General features: G+C 45.1%; 1 protein-coding gene across 5 annotated transcripts in view; it reads right to left on the bottom strand.

The window, feature by feature from the left end:
- Positions 1-11: 11 nt before the first annotated feature.
- Positions 12-21,783, bottom strand: part of LOC147020737 (uncharacterized) — an 89,241-nt gene continuing 67,469 nt past the window's right edge. For 4 of the 5 annotated variants that reach the window (XM_085896331.1, XM_085896335.1, XM_085896333.1 and 1 more), the window contains 4 exons: positions 14,598-14,693; positions 13,961-14,050; positions 3,499-3,599; positions 12-2,546 (listed from right to left, as the gene is read on the bottom strand). In XM_085896331.1, the coding sequence (XP_085752457.1) occupies positions 2,429-2,546; positions 3,499-3,599; positions 13,961-14,050; positions 14,598-14,693 (405 nt within the window). In that variant the 3' untranslated portion in view covers positions 12-2,428. The remainder of the gene's footprint in view (positions 2,547-3,498; positions 3,600-13,960; positions 14,051-14,597; positions 14,694-21,783) is intronic. The other variant, XM_085896336.1, reaches the window with a different exon arrangement.

Genomic DNA, 21,783 nt, shown 5'->3' with positions numbered 1-21,783 from the left:
CTCACAAAGACTTTTAATCATTAAGCTTTATTCATACATCAGTTTACTGGTTAAAAATGCATAGGCCATCGAAATCTACTTCAAATACAAAATGCAAGTATACTTATGTTCACGTCAACATAAGCTGTGAACCCCAATCTGCAATGGATAAAAATCAGGCAAATCGACCATTCACAAAGCAATGCACAGACAAATGCATTCACAGCAACTCAATACCGAGTTAAAACCAAGTGGTTCATTTTCTGCCACATTAAAAAAACAAACAAACAAAAAAAAAACACCAGGAGCATTAAAGACAAACAACCACAACCACCGCGCAACTGCGATCTCAAGAGGAAAATAAAATAAAATTCTTCTTTTTTTTTTCCCAACACATCAACGACCTCGGCAGATGGCGTGTACACCGCCCCCGGACGAAACGATGACAAACCAAACGTTCGAATCTCTCTATCGAACTCATGCATCATTACAAGCTTCCACTTCCAGAGCACAGGCTATAAAATCGATGCTTCTGTACGATGAATGCAAAACGGGTGAGAGAGTAACACAAAAAGGTTTGGGTTGTGGGGAGAGGGGGGAATTTTTTTTTTTTCAACACAAAAATTTGACGCTCAAAAACAAGAAATTGCGCAAATCACAGCACGAGTCAAGTACGTCCTGGGCGCAGAGTAAAACTCCAACGGGATTAATTATAAAAAAAAAATAATAATAATTAAAATGATGGCATGTCATGGTGCGACGTAAAGTAACACGCTAACCAAACGAAGGGAAAACAGAAAGGCAAAGCATTTCCGGAATAAAAACAACAGTGCAAAGATCTGATAATAGCATGAGCAACTAAATGAGCTCCACTAAAGGACACAATGGTGTACAATACAGTACATTACCCTGTGTAATAACTTATATAGGGCATAGCCGATTCAAAACACCCACAATTACAGTCAAAGCGCTCGACAGTAGGTTATTGCCAAAAATACTGGAACCGTGTGCTCTGTAGATACAAAACGGGGGAGCGGGGTTTCATCGTGCAAGAGACGGACGAGGCAGACTGCGACACGACAAAGTCCGACACAACACTCGCTTATGGCTAAACCTGAAAAACTGCAGTCATGTGTAAGGCAAACACACGGATAGAACTAACAGGACATCATCCCCCCTCGGGTGTAAGCCTAGCGTGGTATTTAAGAGACCCCGGCCGTCGGTGGCTGGACATGCCCGGCCGAATGCAAAACCGCTACGTAGAAGTTGAAGGAACGCTCCAAAAACCTCAAAATTGCACTTTGCAACACCCATGCTTTAAGAATAACTTGGTAGAGGAAAGAAGAGAAAGAAAAGCTACAAAACGAAAACCAAGATATTAAAGCACAGAGTCTAAATCAAGTCGAAACTTGTGCAGGAGGTAGCCGGTACATTTAAGTTAAGTCAGAAGCTTTATATGGTGTGGAATGGCTTTATTTTGTAGGTAGCGTAACTGGCTCGGCAAACACAACTTACATCCTGATTATATACGTGCTTTCTACCTAATGGTCCACGGCTGGTTACAGACATCTACACACTGGTTAACGGTATTCGCATGCACAGCACTGCCACTCAACCGAAGGAGGCTCGAATAATCCTTCACCACAAAGCCAGCTTGGATCACCCCCTACCCCACCGCAACCCAACGAATCGGCCCACGAGCCTCTTCGTTCACCCAACTCGCACTGAGCCGTTGACCATTCCCTTTCCCCTCCCCAACCACCCCGCCACCCCACTTCAGCTGGCATGGGTTCCGATTTGGTCGCTACGTTTGAAAAAACGAACTCGTTTCCCACAATGATTACCGACCGATGTCAGAGGCCAGTGACCTTGCGATAAGAATGAGGGCAGAGGGACTAGATGTCACAACAGCTGGTTGAACGTCACGCCAACGAAGTTCTCCACAAAAAACCCCAAACCTCCAAACTCTGTCTTTACAAGGTATAACCCTCGTGGAGAAAAAAAATAAATTAATTAAAATTAAGAAAAATCAAACGAGCTTTGGCAGCATAAACTGGGAGAGGCCTAACAAATGCCAAAGGGGCAACCTTTAAACCAACCCAAAAAGGGTGTTCTTCTGTTACGTGGACAGTGTCCCCTTTGTCTACCTCCTCTTCCCTGCAACTTCCTCTGGCCCTTTCAACCACTATCACTACTACACCCCACAAAACTCAACCATTGACCTTGAACAGCTTTGAGGAGCAGAGGTCAAACAAGGAGCTGAGATCAATTTATACGTTTAAGTTTCAAGATGCTCGATGAGACTTTGGTAAAGCCGGATTGGGGCTCGGATGCTCACCAGTAAAAATAATCACACCTTGCTGCAACTCTCGAACACATCCTCTGCTCCTCCACAACCAGGTCAAACAATAACGCAAATAACAAGCATCGCCTGAAGGCGCATACACGCTTATGCGTGCAGTGGCAGCTGGGCATCGATCTCAACACGGCATATCGGACACTTCTTGTTGGTTGTTAACCACTGGTCGACACATCCTTGGTGGAAAAGATGCATGCAGGGTAGACGTCTGTGCCAGGAGAGAAGGAGAACGTGAATGAAAACTGTGAATTGCAATGAATGTACATCAAGATGTGCATTTTCGTTCATGATACACCAAAATAACAGATTTCAACAATTGTTTCTTGAAAGTTGCAACAATGGTTTTAATCAACTGGTTGAGTTATATATATAAAGTACCTGCTGTCAAATTTCACCAAGTAATAGTTGCATTGCACTGGGTACCTGCACACACCTTGAGCAATCCAGCGTGGGTTCGAATCTCAGCACAGCTATAAACTGTTATCCCGATGTTTCACAGGCAGAATGATTCATCGTGTGTTGTCGTCCCTCCGCTGGACGTTAAACTGGACGTTCCATCTGCCGGCATGAGTCGGTGGATGTTAAAGATCCCATTGTGTCCTTTGCGTAGAGGGAGGTGAGCTATTGCCAGCACCCTGACCAAATTACATATTCCTGCCCCCAGCTACTTGGTGAAATGTCAGACCTGGCTAGTCGGTTCATGAAAGAGTTGAGCCAAAAGCTTCCCCCAGCCAACCCTCGAACGTGGGAATAATTGTGACCATTAAAGAAGATTGTGTTGCACTGGGTAGAGGACAACGTGGAAGGTTTCGGTTATGGTTTTCTGTCTTTCATGATAGGCTACACCAAATCGAATGAAAATTTACAAATGTACCTCACCAGAGTGCCCCCCCAAAAAAACCCCCAAACATCCACATTCAGGATTCAAGAGCAAGTGGGAACGCAGAGTTGTGGTTCACCAAAAACTTGAAGTTTTGTCACCAACAAACGTACATGTTGATGTGGTTATGCACAATGGTGAATTTTGAGAGGGAAAGGTTATTCTCAAGTTTTACGTTTTCTACAAGATGAATAGAAAACCTTCACCATCGAACAATAATTGCCCGATTGATGGAGATCTAACACATCTAAGTGACGTCAGAGTAGTCTATCACACCGACCTGACATCATCCCCTTCATCAAGTGCCGAGAGGCAGATGGTACAATGCTCGCTGTCCTCCCTCTCAGCACCTCCTTCCCTGTCTTCACCGTGTGGCCGCACCTGCACAGACACCAACACTCAGGGGTCACACACGCAGAGACATGGGGAAATTAAACCAGAGTAAAGATCGTTTCCATGTCCTTATGGGACATGGAGATGGGAGAAGCATTGAGCCTGTCTGACTATCGAAATACATTTTGCGATAAACTATGTCTGCAATTAAAAACCTATGACTGCAATATGAGGATTCAGTTTGGAATGCTATGCTTCTCCATTGAAGTCATATCGAGTCTCCACAAAAGTTCAGAATTCACTCTTGTTGAGTGCATCAACACTGGATTCCATGACTTTGCTTAAGTCAGGAACAAATCTAAATTACTGTATTGTCAAACCATTGTACTCACAAATACAGCATTTGGAAAGATGATGGAGTGGGCGGGTGGAGAAAGAGAGAGAGAGAAGAGATGGGGGGGGGGAGATGGAGAGAGGGAAGAGATGAGGGGGGGGGGTGAAAAGAGATAATGGGAGGGAGACGGCAAAGGGAGGGTGGGGGGCAGCTTATGACTATCCAATTTAAACCCACAGCTCTTAGGAGTGCTGAAGAGCCACCTAATCTAAACCAGTATAAGCAACAACAAAAAACCCACCATTGAATTGAATGTGTGGTTTATTTGCATCCTCCCTGTCCAAAACAACAAAACTGTTTACATTTCCCCAAATCCAAATTCAATGGATAGTAAACAAATGGAGAACCAAAAAAACCGAACCAAAAAAAAAACGAGAACCGTCTGGTGGTGTCATCCACCAGACGGCGGTCTCCTTGGGTTAACCTGAGGCGGTCCCTTCGGGTGGGTGCCTGGAATGTCCTATCCCTAAGAGAGGATGATCACCTGTCTCTGTTATCATCTGAGCTCAAGCGTTTGGACATCGGGATTGCAGCTCTCTCTGAGGTTCGGAGACCGGATTGCGGCGAGATAATGGTGGGTGGTTACACCTACTATTGGTCTGGTCGCTCTGATGGTTACCATACCCAAGGAGTTGCTGTAGCTGTGTCCAATAAGCTGACCCCAATGATAATTGAGGTAACACCGGTCAACGAGCGTATTATGAGATTAAGGATTCGTCACTCCTTAGGTGTCATTTCCCTGGTCTCTGTTTATGCTCCGACTGAGGTGAGTGATCTCACCGTGAAGGATGCATTCTACGCCACCCTCGAGTCTGTGGTTGATCAGTGCCCCAGACGAGATACACTTCTAGTCTTGGGGGATTTCAATGCATCGACTGGAACTGATAGGGAAGGTTATGAGGTGTGTATTGGTCCCCATGGGTCAGGAACTATGAACCAGAATAGCACTAAGTTCCTTGACTTTGCAAGAAGTCATGGACTTAGGGTGGCTGGTTCATGGTTTCAGCGCCCACAAGCTCATCGCTGGACTTGGTATTCCAACGCTGGCGGTGTGGCAAAGGAGATTGACCATGTCCTCATTGACGGTCGTTGGAGGATGATCCAGAACTGCAGGGTCTACCGGAGTGCTCAGTTCCTCAATACTGACCACAGGCTTGTTGTAGCAACTCTAAAGCTGCACCTTAAATCCTGGAGAATGGTACCATCCCAGCCGAGGCTGGATGTTGCCAAGCTCAGGGATGAGAGAGTAGCTGAGGAGTTTGCGAACAGGCTGAGTGGACACTTGGGGGTCTGGGTGCTTTGGGGGTCCTGAAGAGTTGTGGAGCGCCTTCAAGACCACCGTCCTTGATGTTGCCGGTGGATGTCTTGGAACTCACCGCAGGGCAAAGAAGAATTTTGTCTCTCAAGGGACACTGGATACCATTGACCAGAGTCGCAGGGCCAGGCTGAATGGCAGAGCTGAGCTGTTCAGGGAGCTGAGGCGTAAAACTGTACGTGCACTGAGGGTGGACAAGGAGGCCTATGTGCGAGGAATCTGTGAGGGGGTAGAGCATCACCTGTGGACAGGTGATTCTCGTCCCGCTTACAGGGGAATTCGCGCATTACGTTCATCCAAGCCCATCCCTCGGAGCACTACAGTTCGAGCAGAGAGTGGTAGGCTCTTGACAGAGGAGTCTGGAGTGAAGGCCCGCTGGGCCGGTTACTTTGAGCGGTTGTACCAGGCTGATCCCCCAACTGTCGAGTTGGACGTCAAGGGTTTTACAATCCCTGTTGTTGACCCTCGAATCAACTGTGGTCCACCTACGCTTGTGGAAACACGGGCTGCGGTGAACCAGTTGAAACGGGGTAAAGCTCCAGGGATCTGTGGCATCCATGCCGAACTTCTCAAGGCTGGTGGAAATGCTGCACTCGTGTCGTTGCATGCAGTTTTGTGCTCTGCCTGGAACACAGGCATCATCCCAACTGACTGGAAGAGGGGCCTTGTTGTCCCTCTCTGGAAAGGGAAGGGTGATCGCCAAGACTGCAACAACTACCGAGGGGTGACGCTGCTCTCAGTGCCGGGCAAGGTCTTTGCTCGGATAATTCTCGATAGGGTTCGCCACCATCTGCTTGAGCACCAGCGTCCAGAGCAGTCAGGCTTTACACCAAAGAGGTCAACGATTGACCGTATCCTTGCACTTCGTGTCCTCACCGAACGCAGACGAGAGTTTCGGCAGGGGCTGCTTGCAGCCTATGTTGATCTCTGTAAAGCGTTCGATTCAGTGAATCGGGATGTCCTCTGGAGGATTCTTGGTCTTCGTGGGGTGCCACCAAAACTGATCGATCTGATGTCTGAACTCTACTCTGGTACTGAGAGTGCTGTGAAGTGTGGTGGTACCATCTCTGACTTATTTCCAGTTGTTACTGGAGTTCGTCAGGGATGTGTACTTGCCCCCACACTTTTCAGCACTTGTATGGACTGGATTCTAGGGAAGATGTCGGAGAGATCAAGTTGCGGTGCGTCATTTGGGAATGTCAGGATCTCGGACCTTGACTTTGCAGATGATGCAGTCATCTTTGCGGAGACTTTAGGCATCCTCTTGGGGGCCCTCGAGGTGCTGAATGAGGAGTCGGAGCCGTTGGGATTACGGGGTTCTTGGGTCAAAACTAAGATCCAGGCTTTCGGTGACATCTTGGATGCTGCTGTCCTGTCTCTGTCTGTTTGTGGTGAGGATGTTGAGGTCGTGGAGAGATTCACTTACCTTGGCAGTGATATTCATTTCTCTGCTGGCTGCGAGTCAGAGGTCAATAGACGTCTGGGTCGGGCCTGGGGAGTCATGGATTCACTGGATCATGGGGTGTGGCGCTGCCGGTACCTGTGCGGGAGGACGAAAGTCCGAGTCTTCAGGCCCTTGGTACTTCCAGTCTTGCTCTATGGGTGCGAGACTTGGACTCTGACCAAGGATCTGAGACGGAGACTTAATTCCTTTGGTACCAGGTGTCTTCGGAGAATCCTTGGCTATCGCTGGTCGGATTTTGTGTCCAACGAGCGGTTGCTGAGAGAGACTCGGATGAGATTTGTTACCTGCATAGTCCGTGAGCGTCAGTTGCGGCTGTATGGACATGTGGCTCGTTTTCCTGACTCTGATCCTGCTCACCAGATTCTCTCAGCGAGGGAGTCTCATGAGTGGAGGAGGCCAGTGGGTCGACCACGTGCCTCATGGTTGCAACAGGTTGACCCTCATCTCAAGGAGATGGGGATGGGCCTGGCATCTGCCTGGGGGATGGCCAGATGGAGGCCCCTGGAGTACCGGCGGAAAGTGGACGCAGCGACGTGCTGTTCTGGCACATGCTCCCATACCTGACCTGACCTGGAGAACCAAGTATAAATTGTAAAAAAAAAAAAAAAAAAAACGAGCCAAGATTGTATGGTTCCAAGAGTTCTGTCTACAGCTGTAGTGGCATAAATAAATAACCTGCCTCATGCCAACAACCACCGACATGTGCAAACAAAGGAATCCAAAGCTTTTGCTTTTACACATAATTAGACATACAGTATTTGATTTTCCATTATTGTGGAATACAGGCAGAATTAACAGAATCGGTGATTTGGCATGGAAAACCGAATCTGATATGGGAAAAAACCAAAAACCCAGAACGTAGTAAATTACAGAAAAAAAAAAAACCTCAACATTCGGCCAAATTACAAACAAAATATTCACCTTTGTGCGAATCTCCACAGACCTGATTCCCACAGCGTACTTACAAAAAATAAAGAATAGAATAGACTGCAATTCCATGAACAGAGGATACCGTCTACACCCGGAATACGAGCACAGCCACTGCTCTCCGGTCATGTGACTTCGCAGGTGATTCGGACGAGCGTCGCTGTGAATGTCCATCTCGATTGTCGCACAAAAGAACGATTAAAATTCCGTGTAACAGTGAAGTCAAAGTCAAGTCAAAATTCCGCAGAACTAATTCAAAGTGAAAGTCATCCGTCCCTCTTTGTTGAAGATATTCCCTGAAAATAGGATCGGCAATGACAAAAAAAATAAAAAAAAATAAACCAATGTCACCCGCAGGGTGACCCGTATCTTGCCAAAAGGTGACCACGTGTGACTTCTTTAAGGTCACACTGAGGTGAACAGAGCTGCTATTCACCAGGAGCGACTCCTTGAGGAATATCTGCCTACGAGAGATTCCGATGAGAATTGTTCTACAGAGCAACCATGAAAAATATGCGTTTGCCTCATAACGTCACCAAATGACGTCATAATGTCTCAAGCTTGACATATCTAGAAAGCACTCATCGAGGTGTTCAATTTGAGGTACTACACGATATGGTTCCTAAAACTTGGAAAATTTGACCTTGGGGTCAAATATGTTTGACCTTAGGCACGAACCATGAAGATCAAGGCCAATCGCCACCAAAAATTAATCAGCTGAGCGCCAGACCATGAACTATATTCCCATGAAGTTTGAAGACGATCCGATCAAAATTACTCAAAAAATAAAGGTTTTTTTTTTTTTTTGTATACCTTGGTCGAGGCTCATATGAGAGCTAACACACAACTCACAGCAAGGAGGCATGAGACAAGAGGGGCGGGAGTGGAAGGGACAAAACAGTGGGGAACAGACACATTAGGTGAACTGTGGAAGGGAGAGGGATGTGGATGGGACGGGGAACATGGCGAAGAGAAGATGGACATTTCAGGGACTTTCAGGAAGGAAAGCAGGAGAAATGAAGGAAGTGGGCTTGGGTGGATTATCGGGGGTAGAAAAGATCGAGGATTTGGATGGGGGAAGATAAGAGGTGGTGGTGAACAGCTGTTTTGAAAGCCTGGAGGGAAGAATGGGAAAGAATAGAGTGAGGAAGTTTATTCCAAAGGCGGGAAAAAAGAGCAATGAAAGAGTGAAGATGAGCAGTGATCCGTGATTTTGGTAGTTTTACCAGAAGGGGGTTGTTGGCGGACCTTGAGCGCCCTGTGGAAATGTGGTGGGGACAAATCGCAGAGAGAGCAGGGGGGCAAGGCTGGAGAGGAGTCGGTAGAAGACAGAAAGACCACCGACCAACCTGCGGTGATTGAGTGAGAGGCCCAAAGACTCAGCTTCATTGCGGGAGATGCCGATGATCTTAAATGCCCTGGTTTCGACAGCGTGAAGCCGAGAAAGGTGGGAGGCAGGAGCACCAGCCCAGAGGGGAGAGCAGTACTCCATCAGGCTACGGACAAAAGCTTTGTAAGTGGTCAGGAGCTCAAGAGGGCCGAGGAAGGACTTTGCACGACGGAGGATTCCCAGTCGGTGATTGGCTTTTGAGGCGAGGTTGGAAATGTGACTTTCCCAGGAAAGGTCATGGCAGATAGTGAGACCTAGAAGCTTGAAAGAAAAGACTTCTTCCAGAGGATTGTTGAGAAAGTGGATGGGGGGGTTTTGTAAACGGTCCTTTCGAAGAGACATAGTGAGAGTGTGAGATTTGTCTGGATTGAAAGACATGAAACCTGGATTGAAAGGTTTCGTCGACTCCCCTGATTTGCGACAAAGTGACCTTGACCTTTGACCTTGACCTTCAAAATTTTATGCGCTGAAAGGGACCTCTATAGGCCTCTGATATGCGGTAACAAAAATTTCCAATGATAACTGTGCTCTGCAGAATTTTTTTTATACGTGATTACAGACAAACAAAAAAATAAAATTTTCATGAAAAATCCGTTTTTTCGTCATGACGTCATAGCGTCAAACTTTTGACAGATCTGGAAAGCACTTATCAAGCGCTTTCATATGAGGTATTACTCGATATGGTATCTAAGATTTCAAAATTTGACCTTGGGGTCAAATATGTTTGACCTTTGGCGCTAACCCTGAAGGTCAAGGCCAATCGCCACCAAAAATTAATCAGCTGAGCGCCAGACCATGAACTATATTCCCATGAAGTTTGAAGACGATCCGATCAAAATTACGAAAAAAATAAGGGTTTCGTCGACTTCCCTGATTTGCGACAAAGTGACCTTGACCTTCAAAATTTTGTGCGCTGAAAGGGACCTCTATAGGCCTCTGATATGCGGTTACAAAAATTTCCAATGATAACTCTGCTCTGCAGAATTTTTTATACGTGATTACAGACAAACAAACAAACAAACAAACAAACAAAAAAAAACATACAAGCTGACTAACATATCTTGCAAAAACTTTGTTTTGGCAAGATAATAAGTCGATCATCAGGTGCACATGCGTGGAGCTCTGGAGAAACTTTTTTATGGTGAGAAATCGTCGAAATAGACAAGATATCCAAAAATAATTATATAAAGCAACCCCTAGTACGTCGCAACTGCACGTCTGCGTACTTCCTACTTCGGAGCGCCACATCCCAGGAATCTTGAATCTCGTTTCCATGTTTTCCCCACACAGCAATTGTAATTACATAATACCATGTGTATCTGTGCCATCCTCAGTGAGGGTGCCGTGGAGGATTTCGGATGCGGAGACGAGAGGAAAATGTATTTTTCAACACAAGTTCACAAACAAATGTTTCTTTTTCCATTGATAACATGAAACAGAATTTGTTTTACGAAAATGGAAAAAAAAAATCTCTGCTAGATACAATCACACGGCAAATCACTGTTCTACAATTTGTAACCATTGCAGTAATTTTATACACTCTGGCCTCCCAACTGTCATAAAAAGGGAAAGATAGGGTGTTACACTTGTATAAAAGAAGTTGAACCCAGAAAATGCTGACATAATAAGTGGATGACCCCAAATAAAACAACCATATTTTACATCGATGTTTGTTTGGTTTGGATTTTGCGTGGGGGTTGTTGTGAGAGAGGGTGGTGGTGGGTGTTAGTCATGTCATTCCATCAAATCATGTCCGACTTCGTGACATTCACGATCAGATTTCTTCAAAATCCCTGTCATGCACTACTTCCCAAAGCTCTGGCAGTGACAGCTTCGTTGCATCCTCCACCTCGTCTATCCAGCACGTACAAGGTGGGTCCAAACAATGACGGTTTCTGTTTTATCATCAGCACTAAAAATGTACATGGTGGTCTAATTTCTTTGAGCACTGATTTGTTGTTTGTACTTCTTGCAGTCCTTATGATTATCAACATTCGTCTCCACCAACACGTTTCAAAACTGTCATTCTTCCTTTTTCACTATCCATGACTCATCCATACATTGCAAATGGAAATACCAGATCGTTCACCAGCCTCTCCTTGGTTTGTTTCAACACATTTTTATCTTTCCAGATCTTTGTCCATCCTGACATTGCTGTTCTCCTCAACACTAACCGTCCATTAATTGATCCACCACATTCTCCACTCACTTCAATCTTCGAACCCAGGAAGATGAAACGTCCCACCATTTCCACAACATCGTCTCCCAACCTGAACACATTGATATTCTCAGTTCAAGATTCTCGTCGTCTTCGTTCGTATGCAGCACAAGGCTGCGGGGTAGCATCATTACGGGGTAGCGTCTCTGTGCTGCTGATGCAGTGCCCTCTGCTGGTTAGGGCAGGAATTTGTCATTTGTTCAGGTTGCCAGCAATAGTTTGCCTACTCTTGGTGAAAGACACTGGTAGATCATCAACGTTCATCAAATGATGCCAGCAGATGGGACGAAATATCGTTTAACTTTCATCTGAGGGACAGCACACACATTGATGAATCACCCTACCTGTGAAACACTGGGAAGACAAGTTATAACTGGATCAGGATTCAAGCCCAGGCTACACAGCTCAAAAGGTGAGTGTGCATAGCTCCAAGCCATCATGCCATCCCAAGACTTTAGAATATATATATATATATATATATATATATATATATATATATATATATATATACATACATATATTTTAGGTTTAATTAAAGACCATCCCTTTCACTTTCCTTCTTCACGAAGTCCTCTTTACTTTCTGCCAACAGAGTGGTATCATAAGCATACCTTAGATTGTTGACTCATCGTCCTCCAATCCTGACTCCAACCTCAATGTCATCAAAGTTTGATTTCCTCATGATGTATAACTCATTCAGATTAAACAAGTAAGGGGAGAGAATGCACCCCAGTTTGACCCCTTTTCCAATTCCAAACCATTCTGTCTCTCTATACTGAGTTCTTACTGTAGTTTCTTCTTTAGTATACAGGCTTATCAGCCATATAAGCCTGGTGTTGGCTTAATAGTTAAGGTGGCTGTCTTAAAATCTAAGGGTCTCGAGTTCAAATCATGCTTGGCTGTTGAAATAATACCAGGTGGGATTGACTCAGCCTGTCATCCTTCCGAGATCGGCAAAACGAGTACCAGCGTGCTGGGATGATTGAACCATTCGAGTATCCTGTGTCGGAGTGGTGACCTGTTCAGGATTGTGCCCAATAGCCCAGGAGACTGCTTTGGCAACACCAACGCTCTGCAGAGAGTATGGTCCCAATGGATTTGGATTATTTTCGAGTTTGAGTCCGTCATCCATTAAATAACACTCGGTGAGTTGACAGGTCAGGTCAGATCAGACAAGATCTGTGACTTGCTACAGGTACCATGTAAGCCTGTGCTAACCTGTTTCATGGTCAGGTTGTCGGAGACAAAACCGTCTCCCCACCAGGTTTGCTGGTGAGGAGTGTGTATGGTTATGGACACCCAGCAGGATTAAAAACAAAACCCGTGAAAGGGTGGAGGAGCTAGCTCCTTGTGAGCCAACGGCCATCCGTATTTGGCGCCAGTATCTTCAGACATCCTCCTGCAGTTGAGTCCCTCTTTCTCGGAGGTTGGTGGCACGATTTGCATTCTGACCACCATAAAACACTTAATTCCGCAAAACACATAAACAAACGCAAAGAAAACTGAAAACCCACTTGTGGGAGTACATCCTATGCAGCTGCCCTTCAGAGGGCAGGCCACCGGATGACAGGTTTGGGCAAAGCCTTCGGAACCCCCAATATTTGAGGATGGGAAGAAAAGCACGGGGTAATCTCCCTCGGTCAGATTGCGGTGGTGTGTGTCAGGGTGGTGCTGAGGTGTCGTCCACAAGATGGCGGTCTCCTTGGGTGGGTGCCTGGAATGTCCTATCCTGAAGAGAGGATGATCACCCGTCTCTGCTATCATCTGAGTTCCAGCGTTTGGACATCGGTATCACAGCACTCTCTGAGGTTCGGAGACCAGATAGTGAGTGGTGAGATCATGGCGGATCACCTACTGGTTTGGTTGTTCTGATGGTTACCATGCCCAAGGGGTTGCTGTAGCTGTGTCCAATAATTTGACTCCGATGATAATTGAGGTTACACCAGGCAACAAGCATATCATGAGACCAAGGATTCATCACTCCTTGGGTGTCATTTCCTTGGTCTCTGCTTATGCGCCGACTGAGGCGAGTGATGTCACTGTGAAGGACGCATTCTATGCCACGCTCGAGTCTGTGGCTGATCGGTGCCCCAGGTGAGATACACTTCTAGTCTTGGGGGATTTCAATGCATCGACTGGAACTGATAGGGATGGTTACGAGATGTGTGTTGGTTCCCATGGGTCTGGAACTGTTAACCAGAATAGCAGAAAGTTCCTTGACTTTGCAAGAAGTCGTGGAATTAGGGTGGCTGGTTCATGGTTTCAGCTCCCACAAGCTCATCGCTGGACTTGCTATTCTAACACTGGTGGTGTGGCAAAGCAGATTGACCATGTGCTTGTTGATGGTCGTTTGAGGAGGATCCAGAACTGCAGGGTCTAATGGAGTACTCAGTTCCTCAATACCGACCACAGGCTTGTTGTAGCAACTCTGAAGTTACAGCTTAAACCTGGGAAAAATGGTACCATCCCAGCCAAGGCTGGATGTTGGTAAGCTCAAGGATGAGAGGGCAGCTGAGGAGTTTGCGAACAGGCTGAGACTTTGGGGGGGGGGGGTGGGTTCTGGGTGCTTTGTTACGTCCTGCTTCATTCTGTGTTCTCGCTCCTCCAGGAGCCTCGACTTTGTATATAAAAACAATTAATGGACATTTGCAGCCCCAACAACTTGTCATTTGTCACTTGCACTTCATATGCGATCAATACCTTTTTGTATTTGTGTGGAAATGTAAGTCTCTCGATAGTGTTCTGGGAAGCCCCCTGTGTTAAATGTCTCTCTTCAAGCTGTGAAATGTCCTGCAAGGAATGAGGAGAGAAATAAAGAATTAAAAACACAAAAGCTGTGCCTCGTCACCAGTTTGGAACATAGCAAGAATGTGCGTGCCAGTCGGACAAAATCAGCAGCTCGTGGGTCGGAGCAAACCAAGAGGAACACCAGGCAGTTGATTGATAAAAAAAATCTCCGATTAAAAAGAATAAACTCCCATTACAAATTTGTAACGATAAAAAGTATTACAGCCACGGGAAGCAAAGTAATGTAATTACGTGCAGGGGCTGGGACAGAAAGGGGGATGCAGCTCCTGCAATGGAACAGGCCCAGGTACGAGTATATAAGCTATCGCTTTGAATATTAATATTCAGATTGTTGTATTTGCTTCTAATTTTAATTTTTTTTTTTTTTTTAATTACACTCACAAGGATCGAATGCTAATCATCACTGTTATTCCTTCCTCTCTCCTGCATTCATTTTAAAGTTACCTGATTATAATACTAAAGAGTAAACAAAGCACTTTGAATAAATAAATAAATAAATAAATAATCAATCCACATATCTAAAGCTTACCTCAAAAGCAGGCCGACGTACCGTCAGCATGAAGCTCCGTGTGCCCACAAAGTGTACGTGGGGATATCCTCCCATTTCAGGAACCAGAGTCACACGCTGTTTTTTTCAGGAATCAGAAACGAAGTAACCACAAAGAGAGAGAGAAAGACAAAGTATGAAGAAAGAAAAGGCCAGAAAGCAAACGCATATCTATATTATAAAAGGAGCGGTGTTGGTCTGTTTGCTTGTCGTCCTATAACGGATTTCAATGAACTCCCCGAAAGGTTTGCGATGCAAAAAAAAAAAAAAAGGGAAGGTTTGCAAGAAGTCTTACTCCAAGCTTGCCTTAAATTTTGGAGAATAAATGGAAGTCGCAATGACTTGAATCCAGTGAATATTTGGGGTGAGGCAAAATCTCCCAACTCCCAGTCCTCCAATTGGTCATGTAAATTATTTTGTATGCAGTAGAGCTGGAGGCTAGTAATGCACTGCAGGTCCAATGATGACACAAAACCAGATGGTGGTCTCGAAACAAGGCAAAGCACACATTTCTGTTCTTAGCCTTAATCAGATCATTGGCCGCTTCGCTCCGACAAAGGGCGAATGCCTGAAACATCAACATTACTTTGCTTCCTGTGGCTGTTGGCACACACATACAGTGCCTATAGAAAGTTTACACTCCTTCCAAATTTTTCACCTTTTCTTGCCTTATAGCCTGGAATTAAATTGCATTAAATCAGACTTTTCCCAACTTCATTTACACATTGTAACCCACAACTTCCAAATGAAAAACAAATTCAACAAATTTCAGAAAATCAATTTAAAATACAAAACTACAATACCTTGGTTGGATAACTGTCCATCCTCCTTATAAAAGCAATTGTAAATTAGCTCAGGTGTAACCGATCACATTCAAAATCACACACCAAGTTAAGTGGCCTCCACGTATGATAAACAAACTGTTGTGATTCTGATTATTTCAGAAAAAAAAAAAAAATCGGCTGTTCCTGTAGGTTTCCTGTGGTGGGTAGTGCATTTCACAGCAAAGAATCAACCATGAGCACCAAGGAGCTTTTATAAGACCTCCAGGATAAAGTTGTAGAAAGACACAGATCAATTTAACACAGGTGGAGATGGGTATAAAAATATTTCAAAGGCCTTGAATATCCCTTGGTGCACAGTCAAGACAATCATTAAGAAGTGGAAGGCATATGGTACCACGAAGACCCCGCCTAGATCAGGCGGTCCCTCCAAACTGATCAAGCAAGGAAGAAACTGATCAGAGAGGCCACAAAGAGGCTAACGGCAACTTTGAAAGAGCTACATGCCGTTATTGCAAAGACTGGTCACTGTGTGCATATGACAACAATATCCCAAGCACTCCACAAGTCTGGCCTGTACGGTAGGGTGGCAAGAAGGAAGCCATTACTCAAATAAGCCCAACTTGAGGTCAGCAAAGATGGAAACAAAGATGGAACTTTTTGGCCTAAATGCAAAACATCACGTTTGGCACAAACCCAACACAGCACTTCACTCAAAGAACACCATCCCTACTGTGAAGCATGGTGGTGGCAGTATCATGTTATGGGGATGTTTCTCATCAGCAAGGACTGGGACACTTGTCAGGAAAGAAGGGAAAAAGGATGAAGCAAAATACAGAAAAATCTTACAGGAAAACCTGCTGCCCTCTTCAAGAAAGCTGAAATTGGAACGCAAGTTCACCTTTCAGCATGACCATGACCTGAAGCACACAGCCAAAGCTACACTGGAGTGGCTAAGGAACAAAAAGATAAATGTCCTTGAGTGGCCCAGTCAGAGCCCCAACCTAAATCCAATTGAAAATTTGCAGCATTACTTGAAGATTGCTGACAATCAACGCTCCCCATGCAACTTTACTAAGCTTGAACAGTTTTGTCCAGAAGAATGGACAAATATTGCCCAATCAAGGTGTGCAAAGATGGAAGAGACCTATCCCAACAGACTCACAGCTGTAATTTCTGTCAAAGGTGCTTCCACGAAGTATTATCTCAGGGGGGCGGACACTTATCCAACCAAGATATTCTAGTTTTGTATTTTTTATTAATTTTCTGAAATTTGTAGAATTTGTTTTTCATTTGGAAGTTGTGGGTTATGATGTGTAAATAAAGGTGGAAAAAGTCTGATTTAATGCAATTGAATTCCAAGCTATAAGGCAAGAAAAGGTGAAAATTTTGAAAGGTGTAAACTTTCTCGAGGCACTGTATTTGTCACCTACAATTGATAAATGCTATCGTTCGGATTGTCTGTTGAAGCACACCTCCACTAACCTTGACAAAATCCAGTTTTCATCTGCCTTAATATAGTCTGTCATTCAATCTGTCAAGGAAAGATGATACCTATTGCTGAACTGTTTTCAAAAGTGCAGACGAGCATCACAGAATCACAGAAACATTGTTGGTGGATTTCATGTGCATTTTTCTTCTGAATCAGCATGGATTTAACGAGAGTTCAGGTCTTGTTTATTGGACATTTCTGCCACGGCCATGTCCTTTCCTCGTAGATGCCATTATTTTAACTGGCCGAGCACCTGCCCTGTGGGTGATCCTGTTCCAAGCATGCAACACGTTCTTCTGACACATACCCATATTTGGGCGGTGTATTGGCAACTGACAGCTCTGTCGGCAAAAAAACTCCCAAAAAACCCATGAAGTTATGTGCATGAAGCAAAAACATACCTACTGCTTATAGTTCAAAACACCTCAATGCACTGGAAAATGTGGGGACAGGAATACTGCAAATGGTGGAGACTTGTAATACCCTCCCCCACCTGGAGGTGGCATGACATGACACATTTACATGGAGAATTTGCATCCCTCCCCCTCTTGGAGCCCCACAACTGTAGGAGTACTAGTGCTACAAATAAACACATAAACACCGGTCTGTGATAGTCCATCGGTCAATGTAAAAAAATTAAATCTTGTCATAGTTTTGTATATAATCTTGGCAAATGCATTTAAATTCCTCTAAATAGTATTTAGGACATAAAAAAAAACATGTTGCCAGTTTTTCTATTTGGTCCCAGGGTGATTTCTGAGCAAAAGTATGAAAAAAATTTTAGTTGCCATAAAAATATTTTTCAATTTTTGGGGAGCCAGACTTTTGGCAAATGCATTTAAATGCATTCCAATTCATCCAAATTATCAAGTAAAATACGAAAACAAATATTGCCAATAATTTTAAGGCATTTTGTGCCCTCAGAGTCAAAATATGGTTAGATTGTTTAAAAATTAAATAATACAAAATACTACACTAATTCTACGAGCAACTGATATTTTATGATCTTAGGTAACATACTGGGCTGCAGTCGCGGACCTAGGAAATTTCAAGGGGGGGGGGGGGGACGTCGGGCTCAACTCACGAGTGCCAAAGGCGCGAAGTCCGTGAGGGAGGTCTGGGGTCCTCCCCCAGAAAAATTTGAAAAATAGGCACCCGGAAATTCAGTTCTGCAGCCTGCTTGAGGCTCCGCAGAATCTCTAGCAAAGCTGGAGTGTATATGTGAGAAAATTTGGCATTTTTTTGGTCTGTGGGGGGGGGGGGTCGGCCCCCCCCCCCATAGATCCACCACTGGTGTCACCTAATTATTGCATTTGTTTCGTAGGTTGCAGATGAATACGTCCAAGCTACGACTTCATTGCTGTTAAGAGTTCTGATTGCCGACTTGTGTCAAGCACAACATCTGCACCTTCACAGAAAACATAAACGAAGATGGCCACCTCTGCAGCATTAGGAGAACCACCGATAAATAAACAATCAATTGACTTTGACCTCTGCCTCAAATGCCAAGGAGAACAGTGAGTGAACACTAAAAACAAAGGGAGAGAGCTGGAGTCACTGACATATCCAAACCGTGAAAGCTGTCAGAAATTTCTTGACTATACCAGTCAAAGAGCTGAATATAGAAATCCTGACTTCGTTCATTGGAATCAACGGCTGCATGGTTTGTCAGCGGAGATCTTGGAACGAAACCATGCTGTATGGCACAGGACATGCTACAGTGAGGTGACACACAAAGGGCACACTGACAGAGACAAAAAGCGGTACGAGAAAGCACTGTTTGCGAAGAGTTCAAGCGTGTTGTCATTCAAGAAGGAAGGGGGACGATCCATGTCAAGTAGTACCATTATGCCTGATAGCAATGAATCTGCTGAGTCAATGAAAAGGTCACTCACACGATCCCACATCAGTCCGTTCAACTGAGAGCTTTGTTTCTACTGCCAGAGATATCAAACACAAAAAGAAACATGCCAGATCTGGTTCAAACCCAGAGCAGGTTCACTTATGCAGAACTTCAGACATTGGAAAATCAGTCAAAAAGATTGTAGATGCCAGTCATAATGACCAGTGGAAATTGAATATGGCAGACATCCTTGCGGAGGAAGACTTCCTGTCCAGGGACATCAGGTACCACACAAATTGCCACACAATGCACTGGTAGCACTACGTGCAGCAGCCCCAAAGGCTCAGTAACAGGGACAACCAGTCAGACAAAGACACTATGGCATCTATTTCGGCGGAGATTGAATTCTTTCCCGAATTAAAAGAGCGCTTGAATCAAGGAGACATCATCACACTGACCGAGGTGGCTGCACTGTACACCAATATGATGCACGATCATGGAATTCACAACGAGAAAAATCACTCGGCAGGACCTCTTGGAGAAAATCCAACAGAACATCACAAATTTCACAATCACTGATGCACGAGGGAGGAAGCCAGCAGTCCTACATTCCAACGAAGCTGGTCGCTCTGCTATAGACCAGACATTAGAGGAGAGAGACATCAAAGGAGAGATGAACACAATCTTCCGGTGTTCCAACATAATTAGGCAAGCTGTCCTATGGTCTAGAAAGGATGATTCATGGTCCTTTAATGGGTCACTAGTCGAGTGCAGTGAATCAGGTGTACCAGCAGAACTGATCATCTTCACAAGATGGGTCTTGCAAGGAGCAAAAGCGGCAACAACCGAGATACGCATCGAACACTTGCACAACTCGTGTCTCATCCTGTCTCAATCAATAGTACAGGCCTGCAAGACAGACAGACAAGTGACACTCACCCCCATGTCAGAGTCAACGTTCCACAGTATGTTTGAAAGTCCTTATGCTGTTGGACTGTCACTGTACATGTACCACAACTTCCGAAGTCAGAAGGAGGTATCGCTGTTGAGCCATTTTGGCGTTGGGGTCTCTTATGACCGTGTCACTAAAATACGTAATAACATCGCCAATGCCATCTCACAGAATACACTGAACAACAAATTTCAAAAAAATTTTTTTACTGGAGATGTGTAAAGTGATCAAGACTAATTTGGGTACGCTGATTTCAAAAATCATAACCGTTTTGCTGTATCACGTCAGGATTTTCAGGAACAGAAATATTCCCATTGCCTAGAAGTCAGGATTTCAATGAAATTTACATGTCTTTAACATGTCTATTTCGTACAATTGTTGTTAACTTGTGTTATATTTCTTTCTTTCAGATAAAGATGAGTAGGCGTTCCTGAACCAATCATCCTGACAACTTCTGTTATGTCTGTGGTCGGTATACCAAAAAAGATCAACAGCGAAGTATATCTACAGCAGTGAAAATGAAGGCCGCCTACTTTCACTACTTCGGGTGTAAGGTGGGGGACCAAGAACAGAGCTGGGCACCACACATCTGCTGCACAAGCTGTCACACAACCTTGACTCAGTGGTTGGTGGGCAAGCGCGCGAGCATGCCATTTGCGGTGCCCATGATATGGCGTGAGCCGCAGAATCATCATGATGATTGTTATTTCTGCTGCACAAGCATCGCCGGCTTCAACAAGAAGAATAAAGGTCACATCAAGTACGATGACTGCGTCTCTGCTCGTAAACCTGTGCCTCATGATGACGAGAACCCCGTTCCAACACCTCCAGCTGATCAGAACATAGCTGTAAGCAGTGGTGAAGAGGATGGTGATGATGAACCTTTGAACCCGACACTCAAGAATCACACCTTCTGAACCAGGGAGACTTAAATGATCTTGTAAGAGATCTCTCGCTGTCAAAGGCGAAGGCAGAGCTGCTTGGATCAAGGCTGCAGCAGTGGAATCTACTTGAACCTAACACCAAGATATCCTTGTTCAGAGCACGTCACAGAGACATGGCTGAGTTCTTTGAGATGGAAGACACGATGACATTCTGCAGTGACATCAACGGTCTGTTGAAAGAACTTGGGTGTGATCACGATCCTGCAGACTGGCGCCTCTTCATCGACTCGGGGAAGAACAGCTTGAAGGCTGTTTTGCTCCACAATGGCAACGAGAAACCATCAGTCCCACTGGCTCACGCGTTCGGCATGACAGAGACCTATGAGACTATGCGGCAGCTGCTTGATTCCATCAAGTACAATGACTTCAACTGGCACATCTGTGGAGACTTGAAAGTGGTGGCGCTGTTGTTAGGACTGCAGTCAGGCTACACGAAATACATGTGCTTCCTTTGTCTCTGGGATAGCAGAGACGACAAGAATCACTGGACGAAGAAAGATTGGGAAGAGCGAAAAGAGCATGTACCTGGTCGACACAACGTGAAGCATGTCGCCCTTGTCGACCCAGCCAAGGTTTTCCTTCCACCACTCCACATAAAGCTCGGCTTGATGAAAAGTTTTGTACGGGCAATGGATCTGAATGGGCGTGGGTTTTTATACCTCAAGGAAAAGTTTGGCAACACCTTGTCGGAGGCCAAGATCAAGGCTGGTGTCTTTGTTGGACCGCAAATCCGACAGATTATGAAGGACGAAACTTTTCCGACAACTCTAAACCCCAAAGAGCTGGCAGCGTGGAGGAGCTTCAAAGCTGTGACGGACAACTTCTTGGGGAACGAGCGCGCGGACAACTATGAAGAAATAGTGCAGCAGCTGCTGGAGTCCTTCAGGAAACTTGGCTCCAGGATGTCCCTGAAAATCCATTTCCTACACCAGCACCTGAACTTCTTCCCTGACAACTTGGGAGCAGTCTCGGACGAGCACGGCGAGCGATTCCACCAAGAGATTTCACTCATGGAGACGCGTTACCAAGGGCGGCACAACCCGAACATGATGGGCGATTTCTGCTGGTTCCTGCATCGTGAAACTGACACAGAGCAGCACAAACGCAAAGCCAAATGCCTAAAGCATTTTTAATTACATTCTAGTGGAGTTTTTC

The sequence above is a fragment of the Eptatretus burgeri genome, chromosome 9 (assembly GCF_056783735.1).
Source record: "Eptatretus burgeri isolate ZD-2024b chromosome 9, Ebu_testis_v1, whole genome shotgun sequence".
NCBI classification, from domain to species: Eukaryota; Metazoa; Chordata; class Myxini; order Myxiniformes; family Myxinidae; genus Eptatretus; species Eptatretus burgeri.
This window is presented reverse-complemented; position numbering and strand designations above follow the sequence as displayed.